The sequence below is a fragment of the Eulemur rufifrons genome, chromosome 12 (assembly GCF_041146395.1).
Source record: "Eulemur rufifrons isolate Redbay chromosome 12, OSU_ERuf_1, whole genome shotgun sequence".
NCBI lineage: Eukaryota > Metazoa > Chordata > Mammalia > Primates > Lemuridae > Eulemur > Eulemur rufifrons.
In genome coordinates this window covers 2,644,247-2,660,292 of record NC_090994.1, presented here as the reverse complement: position 1 = coordinate 2,660,292, position 16,046 = coordinate 2,644,247, and the positions used below count along the sequence as shown (strand labels likewise).

General features: G+C 55.7%; 1 protein-coding gene across 1 annotated transcript; it reads left to right on the top strand.

Annotated features, from left to right (window-relative positions):
- The first annotated feature begins 251 nt into the window (after nucleotides 1-251).
- On the top strand, nucleotides 252-15,463 carry XKR5 (XK related 5). Its single transcript, XM_069485102.1, has 7 exons — nucleotides 252-309; nucleotides 2,629-2,812; nucleotides 5,040-5,224; nucleotides 6,127-6,336; nucleotides 7,877-8,046; nucleotides 12,174-12,285; nucleotides 14,364-15,463. The coding sequence occupies exons 1-7, from the start codon at nucleotides 252-254 to the stop codon at nucleotides 15,461-15,463; spliced, it is 2,019 nt and encodes a 672-aa protein (XP_069341203.1).
- Nucleotides 15,464-16,046: the final 583 nt, after the last annotated feature.

Below are 16,046 nucleotides of genomic sequence, written 5' to 3'. Positions count from 1 at the left end.
AACTCGCTCCTGCCCATATTAGGGGGCCCGACCTGAGCGGGACTCCCTCCCCCACACTCACCCCCCTCCCCCCCCAGCCAGGACCCTGCGGTCCTCCCTCCCCTGCGAGCAACTTGGATAAACCTGAACCAGACACGCGCGCCGGGCTCAGGCCGCGATGCCCCCCGCGGTCGGGTCTCGGGCCGGAAGCCTCCCCGGCGCGGGGCGCGGGCAGGGGAAGGGGCGGGCGCAGGCAGCAGCCGGCGTGGAGGATGCACGCGGGGCTCCTGGGGCTCTCGGCCCCGCTGCAGGCGGCCGAGCAGAGCGCGCGTGAGTGCGGCGCCGCCAGTGGCTGGACGCGGGCGGAGCCACCCTCCAACCCCCCCACCCCACCTGCCCTGCACGCCCACCCAGTCCCCAGCGGATGCCCACGGATGCACGATCCCTGCGGATGCGTGACTTCCCCTACCCCTGCACGATCCCTCGTGGATGCATGGCTCCCCCCACCCCTGCACGATCCCCCACGAATGCATGGCTCCCCACTGCGAATGCACGACCCCCCCCCGCGGAGCCGGGGTCTTGTACCCCGCCCCTCCCTCCAGAGAGAGTTCCTCCCTCCAGCAGGAGTTTTGCAAAGTGTTGTGGCTGCGGGATGCATCGAATGCGGGTCTGGCTGCGCCTTCTATCCCCCGCCCCCGGCCGCCCAGGGGGACTCCGCGGCTGGCAGGAGGGATGGCGGGAGGAGGGGGACAGGGCTCCGCACCCAAGCGGCCTCGGGGTTTAGGACAGGGCCGGCAGAGGCGCAGCAAGATGGCCCCGCTGTTCGCGCCGTTCTTGTTTGAACGTGTAACTGTTTCGGTGCCGGGGTGTCTGCGCCCACTTCCGCCGGGCTCCCTGGGGAAGCGCGTGTCTTCCTGGGCCGGGTCACTGGAGGAGGGGAGGGGACATTAATGAGGCTCCAGTATCGAGGCCGCCAAATGCCCCGCGCCCCCTCCTCTGCACGCACGCCCTCTGGGACCCGCGGTGGCCGGCTCCGACCTTTACTCGTTTGCACAGTGTCCCTGCTGGCCCGCTGTTCCCAAGGCGCGCTGGCGGGATGCGCACCTGGGAGGAGCCGGCGTGACGTTGGTCCCAAAGCGCTGCAAGCTCCGGCGCCCTGGCGGGAGGGGCTGAGACTAGTCAGGACCCCCGGGTGTCGACACCCACCCCAGATGGTCCGCGGACGGGTCCTCCCCTTCTTCCCAGCCCACGACGCCCGGGGCCCCAGCACTCTCCAGCCCGGCAGGGCGGTGACTCCTGCAAAGGCTTTCTGCGCCCGGGAGGCCCTGGTGGGCCAAGTGTGTGGCAGGACGCTCAGGGTGGTTAGAGCGCTGGACAGAGCCTGGGGAACAAGAATGGCTGCCTGAGCCCTGACCCCTTTGTCCAGAGCTGCGGGGTTCGCAGGTGCACCCCAGGGCGGCGCTGCTTGTGCGCATGAACCCACCGACAACTTCTCTGTTGGAAAACCCACCTAGCAGTCATGGGGAAGGGTGACTGTGTACCGCGTCTGCCAGCGCACCCGCCTGCGTTGTCGCGCGCATCCAGTCCTCAGGAGTGGGTGGCACCACCATGGGGTTGTTGTTGGGGCCCTAAGTGAGTTCTCCCCCATGTGAAAGATGGCCAGGGGCGACCTCACAGAATGAGCTGTGACAATCGGTGTCAAGAGTGTAGCACAGATGTGGCAGGTAGTGACAGTTCAGTATGTTTGACTTACTGATTGGGGAGTGTGGATTCTCTCCACTGTGTCGCTCTATCCTGCCATCATCAAAAAAAAAAAAAAAAAAGAGGTTTCTAATTCCTTGAGCACCTACTGGGTGCCGGGTGCTTTGCACGCGTTGTCGTGTATAATCCAGCAGCAACTTTTCACAGACCAGGGTGTCTGGTCTGAGCACCCTGGAAAGCCCGGGCACTGTGTTTCAACCCCTGCCTGTCTCCATTGCCTAAGGCTCTGCCGGCCCTGGGCTGCGTACAGCCAAGAGTCTTGCTGGCAGTGGGGACACTGTGTTGGTTGGTGACTTTTGTTTCATTTTCATTTTGTTTTAATGATTTGGTCAGTCAGATGTGGCCACAAAAGGAGACACAGGAGAGGCTCAGGAAAGCAAAGTTTATCAGCCCCACAGGTCCCAGGACAGGAGGCAGGGCACGCCACGCAGGGCCACACAGGAAAGACACCAGGGAAGTCAGGAGGCCGAGGACAGGAAGGTCAAGGCGAGAGGCATTGCTGGGGTTTCCTCGGAAAGGCAGGACAGGGTGAATAGTTGAGAACTGGCTAGTTTAGATAATTCCAGCAGACTTTGGGCCATAAGGGTGGTCCCTGGTTGCTTGACACCTGGCGGTGGAGCGTGCAAGGCAGAGTCTCCTGGGGCTATGGCCAGACACAGGAGGTGTGGCTCCGGACAGGTTAGTTTGCACACCAAAGGTGTGCTCCTGTCTGGGCCCTTTGCTACCTCAAAGAATTAGCTAGCCCTGGGAGGGGCAGTGTCTCCCCAGCCAGGAAGGTTTTTAAGATGTCAAAAACATCAGATATGCAGAAAATTTAAAACTATTTACAGAGCAGTTACCCAGGCTCACGCCATCGTTCCAATAACTGGCTCACCACTCTCTCCCCAGGCCTCTACACAGTGGTTTACTACTTCACCACGGGACGGCGCCTGTGGGGGTGGCTGGCACTTTCTGTCTTCCTGCCCGGCTTCTTGGTGCAGGGCCTGAGCTACCTGTGGTTCCGAGCAGATGGGCATCGAGGGCGCTGCTCGCTGCTGACGCTGCACCTCCTGCAGCTTGGCGTCTGGAAGCGGTAAGGACAGCGGCCTCCTTTCGCCTCGGGAGCATGAGTGCGTGTGCAGCAGGAGGTTCTTCTTCCCCTGGGCCTTCCATCCTCAAGGTCCTGAAAGTTCGGGACTGGGAGAAGGCTCTCAAACCCCTTCTCTGACATTGGCATCCCCTCATCCAGCCTGCGCTGCCTTGAGAGTCTCTTAACCGGGGGGCTCTTTCTGGATGCAGCTGTTGACTTTACAAAAGCTTTTTCCTGTCTTCAAATTCTGTTTTACTGTTTCCATTCGTTGGCCGAGCCTTTAGGGCCACTTGCTTAAGGTAGTTCCAGTTACACACCTGCTCCCTTCGTCCAGGAAGGTGGCATAGATTTAATTAACCCCAGACTAGACAGTGAAGCCAGCCAGGTGACATTTGTTTCAGGCTTTTGTTGCAAGAAGAAATCACCTGGAAGCCAGGAACAGTTCTTTTCTGTAAAGAGGCATTCAGGGTGGGTCTGGGGCCTGGCGGTCTGACCTGTGGTCCACAGGCCCCCTCTGCAGGTGAGGCTCATTTTCACCTGGAGTGTCTGGGTACAGGAAGCTCAGAAGAGATGGCGGTGAGTTTATCAAGGGCACATTTCAGCTCTCAGCTACCTCCTACTCCCATAGAGTTGATAGGAATTTTTTTAAATGGAGAAAAAATTGGGGATCAGAGCAGCAAAGCCCTGCAGCTCCAGTGATTATTAAATCATAGACGCAGAGGGTTGGAAGGCTGTTCGAGGAGTCGTTGCCAGGTGGTGTTCCGTGTTCTGGGGTTTATGCCTTTACACCATTCCCGCGGCTTTCTCTGGAGGGGCTGAAATGAGCCTGATGTATGAGCCCGATGAAGAGAATCAGTGTTAGCAGGGAGTGACGCCGTCCCACCCTCAGTAGAGTCTCAGAATCTCTTCCAAAAAAGACCTCAAGCAACTTCCAGGTTCACTGGGCCCCCAGAGTTGGACCCTAAATCTCTAAAGGCACCAAAGTGCCATTTGCAGCCACAGCCATTTTGCCGAAAACTGGGACTTTGTGTTCAAGCAGTGCCGTTCCTTGGAAAAGACTGGACCCCGGGTACCGGGCAGAAAGCAGAGAAGGGTCTTTTCATCAGACTTGTAGGATTAGAGTCCCCCCTGAGTGCTGGCTGCCATTTCCATCCCCTCCCCTGGTCGCCCAGCCCTGTAGCAAGTCCGTAAGGGCTGTGGGTCTCTACTCGGCTTTGACTGTCTAGGCAGAAAGTATGAGACCTCGAGGACAGACAGCTGATTGAAGAAGTGAGTCGGCTACTGTAAGCAAACATCCCAGAGCTCAAAGAGAGGTAAGCCAGTAACTTGGAGGAGCTTCCTGAGTAATCATCAAATAAATCTGCCTTCTGAGACTCTGTGGGGACGCCCCAGCCCCATCTAGGCCCCCGCCTTCCCCAGGTGTCCGACAGTGGAGGGCACATGTTTTCTTCCCCATGTGCTCCAGAAGCTTCTTCAGTGATGCTGTGATTTCCTGGTGTATATTTAAAAACTAATTGGAATAATCGGATATATATTAAAGAACTAATAGGGATCAGTGAAGAGAGACGTGCAAATTAGAAATTAGGAAAAACTAGTCATGTATCTATTCTTATTTTCAGTAAAAAGTTAAGGTGACTAAGAAAAATACACATAATTTTAAAAGTCAAAAAAAAAAAAAAAAAGAGGCAAAATGAGAAAAGCCAGGGAAAGGGATGAAATGCTAGGAAACAGGATAAAGCCAGAATGTGCAATTATTAGGGGTGGGCCACACATTCGGCTTTAAGCTTTATAACAGCTTGTGCAGGCATAAGAAGCCACGTGGTTTGCAGTGTTTCTGAGATTAAAAATAAGCCAAAAAACCAGAAATCTACTTACTTAGAGGAAAGCTTTGCAATTTAAAATAGAAAGCGGTGGATCTATTCTTCATTCTGAACCTAGCACACTGGGTTCTCACACAGACACACACAAAAGAAACCCACCGGACAGGGTCATGTTTTTAAGCAAATCCGGTTTGCCAATTGCAGTTTGGCAATAGCGCCGCTGGGGGGAGCCAAAACAACTGTGTTTCGCACAAGCCTGACTTGCATCAGAATGGATCCCACAGAGGGATTCCTGAACCACATGCAACCGCCTAATTGGTGGCTCCGGGTGACTCTGGTAAGGACATAGGGTCTTTAGAATGCTGCGTGTCTCTAACAGAAGGGATCTAACGGTGCCCTTTGCTCTTTAGCCACTGGGACGCTGCTCGGACCGCGCTGCGGAAGGAACGGGCGGCTCCGCATCTGGGCCAGCTGTGGCTGCAGGAGGCCGACCTGTCCGCCCTGCGCCTCCTGGAGGCCCTGCTGCAGACCGGGCCTCACCTGCTGCTGCAGACGTACATCTTTCTAGCCTCAGACCTCACGGACATCGTGCCCGGTGAGTCGCCACAGAGCACAGGCTGTCTGAGGTTCTGAAGTCAGTCCGCAAGACGGAAATTGTGCATGATCAAAATTACCCCGGAAATCCCTCGGGAAGACAGCATCTCAGTAAAATCAATGCATCTGGTCTTCCTGTATCTTCAGTCCCTAGAACGGCTCTTAGCGCAGCCAGAGGCTTCCATCCCGACAGCCGCGTGGAAACAGCAACTCGGCCCCCAGCGAATGTGTGTTTCCGGCTCTCACTCTCCCGGGCGTCCACAGTCTCATTCTCTCTCTTTCTCTCTGTTGGTTCTTGCTCCCCTCCCGTCCCTTCCGCTCCTTCCCCTCCTTTCTCGCCTCTGCCCTCTCTGCTGGGTGTCCCCAGTTGGATACACATCAGTTAAATGCTTAAAGTATGGGACCGGACTAGCCTCCCACCCAGCTTTATCAAAAGGCCTGACACCGTCTGCTGTTCTGGTTTTAGTTCTTTTATTAAACCTTCTTCATAAGGATCGAACAGCAAAGTATTTAATATATTTCGGATGGGACTGTGTTCAGAGTCCTGTAGGATGTGCCTGGTTATAAACAGAGCTTGGAGCAGAGGGCTTAGAGGACCAGGCCCTGGGACACTTTTCTTAAAGGGCACAGAAAGGAAGAGCCCCGGCCATTTGCTGGGCAAGAGCGCCGTCCCGGTGCCTCCTGCACTGAAATCCCCCGAGGGTCCTCCTCCTTCCCGCGTACAGACAGGTGCGTTCAGACACAGAGCCCTAAGGCTACCACCAGTCGGGGTGCTTGGTTAGTGACACCCTCCGTGGAGCCAGGTTCCGCGTCCCACTAAAGAAGTGCCATGAATGACTCTTCACGTGGTGTCGTTGCTTTGGAACCTTCAGCGCATACCATGTCGTTCTGCTTCCCTTGCAGGGCTAAGCGCGCTGTTCTCCTGGTCCTCTCTGTCCTGGGCCCTGGTGTCCTACGGTCGTTTCATGGACTTCGTGAAGCCGGGCCCCCTGGCCACGCCGTGGGCTGCGCTCTTGTGCCAGCAGCTCTGGAGGATGGGCATGCTGGGGACCCGCGTGCTGAGCCTGGTGCTGTTCTACAAGGCCTACCACGTCTGGGTTCTGGTTGTTGGAGGTAAGCTGAGCCGACAATCTGGGCATCTGTTACTGTGAAACAAACCACCCCAGAGCTGAGTGCCTTAAACGTAACCACGTATGACCATCCTCGCAGTTCTCGGGGCCTGGCTGGGCTCTGCTGGGTGCTTCTTGCTGGGAGCCTCTGTGGTTGCAGCCGGGTAGCAGGTGTCTGGATTCACGAAGAGGCTTGACGGGGCTGGATGTACAGACGGTGCCTTCTCTCCGTGTCGGGCACCTTGTGGTCCTCCCATGGCAACGTAGCCTGGGCTCGTACTTAGCAGCTGTGAATTCCAAGAGAGAAGATGTAGAATCTGCCAATCTTAAAAAAAATAGGCCCAGAGCTCGCCCGACAGTGCTCCTGTGTAGTCTGCCGGCCAAAGCAGTCGTGGCCAGCCCAGATTCAAGAGCGCGGTGGAGCAGACTCCAGCTCCCGGGCAGTAAGTGTCCAGGGCGAGCAGGAATATGTGCTGCTGTCTTGGAGAGACGCTGCCACACACATCCCAGCCCTCAAAGTCCCAGCTAACCCTGGAGCGTGGGACTGCCCCAAAGACTCTTCTGTGCCGTAGGCTGAAATCTTTTCTGTAGCAAAGCTGTCACTCAAACAGGAGGGAGGTCCAGGGTCCCACTGCCCTTACGCAGTACAAAAATATACAGTATATAGCGATACTGCTCACAGCCTCCAAAAGTGCACCATTTCCTGTGAATGCTGAATCTCGGACATCTCCTCTGTTCCAAATAGGACAGCTCCCCTGAACCCAGGCCTGCTCCTCCCGCAGTCTAGCTGCACACAGATGCGCCCGGTGATGACAGGAAGTCTGTCTGGCTGTGCGGCTCCCTGAATAGGGCCTGTGTGTTCCTGCCAAGGAAAACTATCTTCTCTGTCACCAGTGAATATACTCTGCAAGAAGGAACAGTGTACTCTTGTTTTAAGAGAACTGGAGACATTGAGAAATATTGGGCGCTTGGGCCTACAGCAAACATTAAATACAGTTATTGGCAGAAAAGAGAATTTAAAAAAAAAAATGTGCTCCTAAAGAGAGATTAGCTAATTTTTTCTCCTTTCTTAAAACTCAGCTTGAATTCCAGAATATTATTTATTTTAAAATATAGAAATAAACATTATAGCTAGACCCCGTAGAGTTCTTTCCTTTGGGTGTGGAGGTTTTTAGCTCTTGTAGTAACAATTGAAAAATAGTGGACAGTTTTACAACTGCCTCATTAAACACTTTCTGGAACTAAAAGGGCGTAAGTCCGTCACGGTAATATTTGGTAAGCGTTACTGAAGCTGGCCTTTGTTCTCTCTCATCTTCACCTCAGGTCAAATGCCCTTTATAAGCGTCAAGTGGGATAATGCGTACAAAGGTAAATTGGGTGGGTTTTCTGTGCCCCCCGAATCTCTTCTGGGATTTGACGTCTCTTCTTAGATGCTGAGCAGGATGTGGTTGGAGCAGAGACGAGAGCTTCTAGCCCTGGTCTCTGTGTCCTCGCCTCACTCCACGCGTGTCCCCACGGGGACCCTGACCTCCGCCTCTCTCCAGGTGCCCACTGGCTGGTGATGACCTTCTGGCTCGTGGCCCAGCAGAGTGACATTGTCGACAGCACCTGCCACTGGAGGCTGTTCAACCTGCTCGTGGGGGCCGTGTACATCCTCTGCTACCTGAACCTCTGGGACAGCCCTTCCAGAAACAGGATGGTCACGTTCTACCTGGCAAGTGGCGATGGCAGTTCTCTTTAATCCTGACTTTTACGGCACACATAGCATGTAGTGTGTGTGTGTGTGTGTGTGCGTGTGCGTGGGTGTGCGTGCATACCTAGAGAAGAAGGAACAGGCTAGTTTTAGAAAACATTCTAAAAGGCATCACAGCCTTGAACAGAGACGTCGGGCTTTGAGACTAGGAAGCTGCCATCAGCTGTTGCCACACGGTGGCTGGCGACGTGTGGTGTATTTGGTGACATCGTCTCTGCATCGGCTCCTCTCCTTTCATCACAGTTGCCCTGTGTTATGTCACACGAGTGTCCTCTCGGGTCACCGCAGTTCTCACTCCGTGTGTACCCCGAGGTGCAGGCGTGGTCCTAGGGGTGTGAGAAGCACGAAGGTGGCGAATGCCTGTCTCCAGGTTGCTTCTAGTCCAGCAGAGGAGATTTCTATGCATTTCTTTTAAAAATTCATAATATTCGGTAAGTATAAGTATGCGAATAACCAAAAACTAAGGCAGAATGTGGCTCGATGCCAGGAGAGAGAAACGTCTGGGCTCAGGAGCACCCGCCACGCCACTGCCCGGCAAGGTGGCCCGAGACACGTCTGGCCGGAGGGTATGAGCCGAGCCGACTGTGACGAGCAAAGGGGGGAAAACACGGCCAGGTGGGTCGGGGGTGGGTTTTGGAGTCAGACGACCTCGCCCCGGACCCCAGCTGTGCCGGCTGCTGCTACGGACTGACTCTGGCCAAGGATTTAAACTCTCTAAACCTGTGTTTTCATCGGCACGTTAAGAGTAAGTCGTCTACCTCTCCGTGTTCCTGCGAAGATTAAATAGGACCCACCTGCTCCGCAGGGCCCTCGTGGAGATCAGATAAGAAAATACACGCGAGTGGCCAGCAGAGCATAGCCATGAGCAGTGGCCACTGTTGAGGTGACAGGTGAGGAGACCTTCCGGGGGAGGCGGCGCCCAGGATGGAGACAGGCAGGAAGGTGGCCCTGGGCCAGGACAGGAGTGTCCGGGCCACCTGCCGTATTCAGGACCCGTGTAGCTAGTTGAGCCCGTGGGCTGCGGAGCCACACGGCCTCACAGGACACCTGAAAACTGAGACTGATAACACGCCTGTCACCGTGTGGGGGGAGGGTGGGGTGGTCACGCGTGACAGGTCCCAGGTCGTGCAGAGCAGCCTCCCAGCCCACATGACCCACACGCGAACAAAATGGAACGTGGATTTTCTCATCCATTTGCAGAAGCGGTTTATTCCTATGTGGCCCCACCTGCCCACGCCCAGGTGAGCTCAGGAGGAGGTTGGTGTGCCCACTGCCGTGTCTGCTCGTGTTGGTCACGTGGGGGACGCACCAGTGCACCCCCCACCCCATGTGGGACCTGCCAGATGCCTGAGTCCCCTGAGCTGTGCCCTGCGTTGCGTCCGAAAGCACTGCCTTCTGCCGAGGGTGCCGGGACCCTCCCCGGCAGCCCCGCCAGGCCTGGCCCTCGGGACAGTGGCACAGGGGAAGAGGCTGGTGGAGCCCAGGCCCCGTGGGGGTCCTGGAAAAAGCAGCAGCAGGTGCATGTCTGGAAGCCCCAGCCCAGGGCCACCAAGCCTCGCCCACCTGCTCCGGACCCATGGGGGGCAGGTGGGGAGCAAATGACAGCGTGAGGTTCAAACTGGCCTCCCAGTAGCATTTGGAAACCCCTGTTCTCTACAAACGGTAGCACCCAGGTTTGCAGCAGACGGTAATGAGTGAGGGGAATGCCGGCCGCCCGGGCCGCCCCTCACCTGGGCCCTGTCACTCCTGCGCCCAGGCCCTGCTTGTTTCCTTCCCACGCACGTGGGAGCCACGGCTAGAGAGGCACACAGCACAGGCTTCGCGTGAAATCCCGACAGCGTCACCAGATATCTGGGGGGTCTCTGGGGGCCTCTGTTTGCGTGTTTGTGAAGGGATAATCCCAATATCCAGCTCTCGGTGGCCGTGTGAGGATCACTTGTCTGTTCGTTCATGCGTTCCCTTCATGGTGTCAGGGAGGTTTGACACGACTTAACGGGCCAACTGCAACAGGGCAATGCACTTTCTAAAGGAAAGAAAAGATGGAAACAGCCGTGAGAGATACACAGGGCCAGAAATGGAGACGAGAAAAGTGTAGAGGAGAGAGACCCCCCCCCCCGCCCCGGCCTCCCAAGGGGGCCGCAGATCTGGGCTCACACTTTCTGGCAGTGTTGACAGGACCCTGGTGGCCCCGGGGGACCCAGTGCTCACGTGCACGGGGCCCTTGGCAGACGGGCTCCCTCCCTCTGCCCTCTACACCTGCCCATCTTCACTCAGGCTTACTCAGTGTCCCCAAGCTGCTCCCACCAGGAGAAGGTGTGCGGTCAGGTGAGGGAACATCTCTAGCGTATCTTCAGTGTGACAGACAGACTCTCCTGGTGTCCTCAGCACACAGGGTTGGGAGGACCCCCGTTAGAGCTGAGGAGCTCGACCCACAGAGGGGAGGTGGCACGGCTGACGGTGACCTTGCCAAGGCCGGGCCCAGGCCTTCCATCTTCCAGTCCAGGTCTCTCCCTGACGCACCTCAGCAAGGGCCGGGGACCCTGCCTGCGTTGTCCTCGGATGGACCCTCCACCCGCTGACGGGCGTTTCTGTCCCTGGTGAAGCTCTGCCCCGACAGGAAGTGACTCCTTCTGGGTAAATTGTATTCTTTGGCAGAGAAAGAGTTAATGCCACTCTGCTCTTTTCTTTTCTTGCTTTTTTTTTCCTTTAACTCCAGAAGGGAATCCCCTTCTAAGGAGCGTGGGCTGGTGTCCTGGAGTAGGTCTGAGTTTTAAGGGCTCAACAGCTTTGCTTAAGGAATGAAAGTATTAATATGTCCCCAGGCCAAAGCAGTGACCTCTAGAGTTATTTGATTCACTGGACAAATGTAGGGAGCTTTTTCCCCCTAAGAGTCTGTGCAGGGACTTGTTTCTCTCCTCTGGCTTCCCTGTTGGTATCTTCGGATCTTGGGGACAATAACAAAATCATCAGGAACAGCTGACATTTTGGCAGGAAAGACAGGGAAAAGGTGCTGGGGTCGGGACAAACTTCAGAATTTGAACCCACAGAACCAGACAGCCGGCGGGACGTAGCTGGTTACGGAGTGGAGACTCCAGGGTCTCCGTGCGGAGCTGCCGGGCGATGCCATTGGGTACAGAAATAGGCAGAAACACAGAGGGATGTGGAGGGGGTCATTCTTAGGACTACCAGGCAGCTTCTCGTAAGTTTATACTTTTCTCCGTATTTGAATTGTCCGGAGTTAAAATGAAACCAAGGAATTGCCGTGGCAAATCTTTTGGAGACTTTTAGCAAATCAGTATTATAATTTAGGCGCTTTTCACGTTTTATACACAGTATTTAAATGCATCTTTGAGTTGTGTCAAGTTCATTTACTTATTTTAGTAAAGAAATATATTTTTATACTTAAACATTGGAAAGCAGAGTTATTAGGAATAAGCCGGCTGGGTGTGCGTGCAGAACCTTTTCTGCAAGAGCTGAGGGTGTGGTGTCTCCCTGCTGCCACCTGGTGGCCGCACGGCAGATTTGCTTTCAGAGCGGCAAATACTTGCGGTGGTGTTTTTTTTTTTTTTTATTTCATGAAATTATGGGGGTACAAACATTTTGGTTACATGTTATGATTTTGCCACATCTCAACCATGATTTGAGAGCAGCAAATACTTGGAGGAAAAACAAATTCTAAGTTGTTATGAAAGTTTGTGACTCCAGCTCCACGAGCTCTGCAGAGATGTTTAATGGTTGTGTTATAACACTAACACGTGCCTGCAGTTAGCACGAGGAGGGATGAAGTAGATAAAGTAGAAACTAAGGTGTCCTCTCCCAGCCCAGCCTGGCTGGTCGAAGGAAGCCGCCACCTCTGAGTGGGGCCCTTATGTGTCCTGGGCATTTGTGATTCTGCAGACAGATTCATGAACTAAGAGGTCTCACTGGGACCGTGGCCCTCTTCTGGGAGGGCCCTGCCAGCCTGGGCGCCCCCGTGGCCTCCGAAGACAGAGGGGGACTGAAGGGGACAGCCTTGGACTCGCAGGACGGGGAGCTCCCTGTGGCGGCGTGCACCTGTCCAGGTGGGGTGACTCCCCTCTGCCCCACAGGTGATGCTGCTGGAGAATGTCATCCTTCTGCTGTTGGCCACGGACTTCCTCCAGGGGGCATCGTGGACCAGCCTGTGCACCATAGCGGGGGTCCTGTCTGGCTTTCTCATTGGTAAGACCTGGTGTTGCCTTCTTATCCGTGTCGTTCTCCCCAATCTATTTTCTTACTCAAAGGGCAGGAAGCCGAACTCACACGGGTGAGCTGGAGATTGAGGGATGGAGCTCCGTGCGTGGGGGGTGGCGAGGCTGTCCCCACCAGGCACGAGCCACTGAGCTCTGCCCTGGCTGCCTTGCTCGGCTGTGCTCGGAGCCTCAAGCCAGCTGTGCTTTCCACCTGTGCCCAAAATGTCTCGTGCACGGGGCTCCCTCCCTAGAGCTCCCTGCAGGATCAGGGACATGACTTCCCACTTCCGCCTCAGGGAGCTCCTGCATCTTCCTGACACAGCGGCCAAGCTACACGTCCACACGCACCAGGAAGGCGGGCACTGTCATTTCCCCAGTTTAGACTTGAGACACAGAGGAGGTTAAGCCTCCAAAAGACCAGACGGTTTGTAGGTGGCAGAGCTGGGATTCAAACCCAGCTCCGACGCGGGCATCAGCGCGGCGCCTGGCAGCTTAGGTGACCACCACCTTTTACGAGTGGATGGCGCCAAGGTCTATGCCATGCCCACGGTGCTGGCCTTGCCTCTCGGATCCGTGTGAGCTCAGCACAGCGTTCCTCTCCTACACTCGGAGCATAAAAAGTCTCCCAGCACAGCCACCTCCTCCCGCAGGCCTGTGGTGGGACCGTCCAGGCCAGCCCTGCACGTCTCACGTGATGCCTGACACCATTCCTACAAGATGGCATGCTCTTGGGAGCCACCACACTGCTTTCCCTCCCAGTTTTGCTCCAGCGTGGTGTTGTCACTCTCAGCATGACCCACGCTCGCAGGAGGGTGGTGATGGGGCGCCCTTGGGGGTGGGAGGGCCCTCAGGCTGGAGCCAGCCTCTCCCGGCACGCCCTGGCCCCCAGGTGGGCCTGGAGGTCCTGAGCAGATCACTCACCAATTACAATCCAAGGACCTCCTGCCCCTATTGAGCGCCTACTGCATGCCAACCTGGGGCTACAGCCAATAACCTGCAAAGGACAGGGCTTCTGTGGTGGGAGCCTTGGTTCATCTTTCCTGGCCTGGGGCGGCTCGTTGTAAAAGGTGACACTATGTCCCTCACCCGGCAGTTGTGAGAATTCAAAACTGTGCAGAAATTGAGCGGGGCCTGCTGCAGAGGCAGCACTGAACACGCAGGAGTTCTGTCTCTGTTTGCCGGGCTCGAGCCCAGCCAGTCGCCGTCCAGGCCTCGTGGCCCCCCAACCCCCGGCACCCGAGCGGAGCCGCGGAGGTCGTCCTTCCGGGTCCTTCTAGCACTGTCACGCCGCGGTCTCCTGGCCCCGGCAGATATTATTTCAGGTCTTGTGCCATTTATAATGAGCACCCTGAAACCAGGCACTTCATCCAGTACAACAGGAAACTGGAAATAACGTGGGAGGCTTACTGGAACGCTCTGCTAAAGAAATTATTGCAGCAGTCAACACTTCTGACCCAAATACACTGACAACAGTGTGATTAAGATGTTTATGCACAAAGGAAGTGGTGTTGTTGTTGTTCATGGAAATTCCTTGATACGGGGTTTTTGATGAGAGCGATTAACCTCTGCATGGATCTTGCTTGTTTTCGAGGTTATTTCTTACCTCCTCCCCCTCCAGCTCTGGAGCCCATCAGCCGGCGTGCTGATGGCTGAACTCTGAGTGTTTGATTCAGCTGCTTGAAAGCAGAATTTACATTTCTACCACACATCACATACACACACACACACAGACACACACGCATGTGCACACACACTCATCCACACGCACATGCAAACACGTCTAGAGTGCCCGATTGGAGCTGCCCTCAAGGAAGAAGGCATAGAACCAACGGGATTCAAGCTGTGTTATCACCTGTTTAGGTTTAGAAAGGTTTGCAGTTCATAGAAGCTGGAGCCTAATTAAATTCTCCCCAAAGATCCATTTCTGAGGCTCCAACAACAGACCTAATTTGGATCCCAAATTATGTTGTTTTACTCAAAAGGCTCAGAACCTGCAACTCTGCAAACCACGGGGAGGACACAGGACGTCAAAGAACATAACCTTGTGCTCCTTGTTTTCTTTCTCAGGCAGCGTGTCGCTGGTCGTCCATTACAGCCTGCTCCATCCAAAATCTGCGGCCATCCGGCAGGGCCTGGCACGGACGTCCTGTGGCACCGCAGCGGATGATACGGCAGAGAGAGCGGGGAGAGCCGAGAGCTCGGTCTCGTGCCAAGGGGACGGTTACGAGCCAACACCCCCGGGGAAGCCCCCCAGCCCACAGCCGGGCCCTCCGGAGGCCGGGCCGGGGAGCCGCGTTGCCGGGGAGGACTCTTTCCTCAGTCACCACCACTGGCTGTTGGTGAAACTTGCCCTAAAAACAGGAAACGTGTCCAAGATCAACGCAGCCTTTGGAGACGACAGTCCTGGCTGCTCTTGGGGGCTCAGTCAACACCACAGTGTGCAGAGGAGGCCCCTGTCTTCCCAGCAAGAGCCCCCATCCTCACCCCGTGACCCCCCAACCTTAGAGAAAGGCTCTGAGGTTGAAGGTGTCCCTAAAGCAGACTCTGACCCTTTGGAAACCTCAAGTTACCTCTCTTTTGCCAGCGATCTTCAGGACAAAGGGACTCCCCCGAGGCTGTCAGCCACCCGGGGAGAGGGCAGCCTGGAGGAGGGGGCCGAGGCTGTTCCTGCCGCACAGGGGTGGGGACCCGGTGGGCAGCCCAGGGCGGGGGAAGGCCAGGAGAGCTCCACGTTGTACTTCAGTGCCACCGCAGAAGTGGCCATGTCCCCACACCAAGAAGGCAAGCCAGCTACTCCCCAGAGGGCCCACTCTAGGAGGAGACTGGGGAAGGGCAGCCCTGCCCCACCTGTGTGGCCTCGGCCCATCACTAAGCCCTTTCCTGTCACCCTGGCCGACATCAGCCCCATCCTCGGCCCGGGCCCACACAGAGGCTCCCGCCCCTGTGCAGACTCCACTGGGCGAGCCCCGGGTAGCTCAGAGCACGGGGAGAGTCAGGAGCCCACAGGGGACTTGAATCGTCATGCCACCATGGGCCCACAGATGTCACTGCCAAAGAGGAGACCTGCCGATGAGCCCTGCCTCACGTCCACCCCTAAGTCTGAGTCCCTCCAGAGGGACTGCAGCGGCACAGAAAAGACGCAACAAGACTCCAGTTTCTTCATCTGACCACAGTCACGTGGGATAAGACAACAGGCCGGCAAGTCTTGCTGGTCACTGGGTCAGTGACGAGAGGAATCCCACCTGTGACACCTCTGCCCTCAGGCGCATCCCCTTCCCCTCTCGGTCTCCTCCTGCGCACCTGAAAAATAAGGGAACAGGATTGGGTGATTTCTAAGGGCCCTGTGAACATCACACGCCTCACGCGCAGAGGAGAGACTAACACAGTGGGGAGGAGGAGAAAAGACTTCTGTCAAAGTCACCTGCTTTTATGAACTATAGTGATCCCTACTGTAACTTTTTACCGCGGCTTCTAGGAAACTCAAAGGCAGAAACCAGACTCCATTTTATTCTGGGTTCTCGTTACAACTAGCTTTTTCTGACAGTGGATATTAATCTCTTTTTTAAAAAAAGGCATTCTAACTGCATAATTTTATGAAATCTCATCATAAGATAATGTGAACTCTTTCTGGAGCACCGTGTGCTTGCAATCCTCAACAGAACTGCAAATGCAGGTGCCATTCTGAGAGCCCCGCATCTCCCAGGCAGAGCCAACATGACGCTTTCCTGTCCCATGCACAGCGCCAGCCAG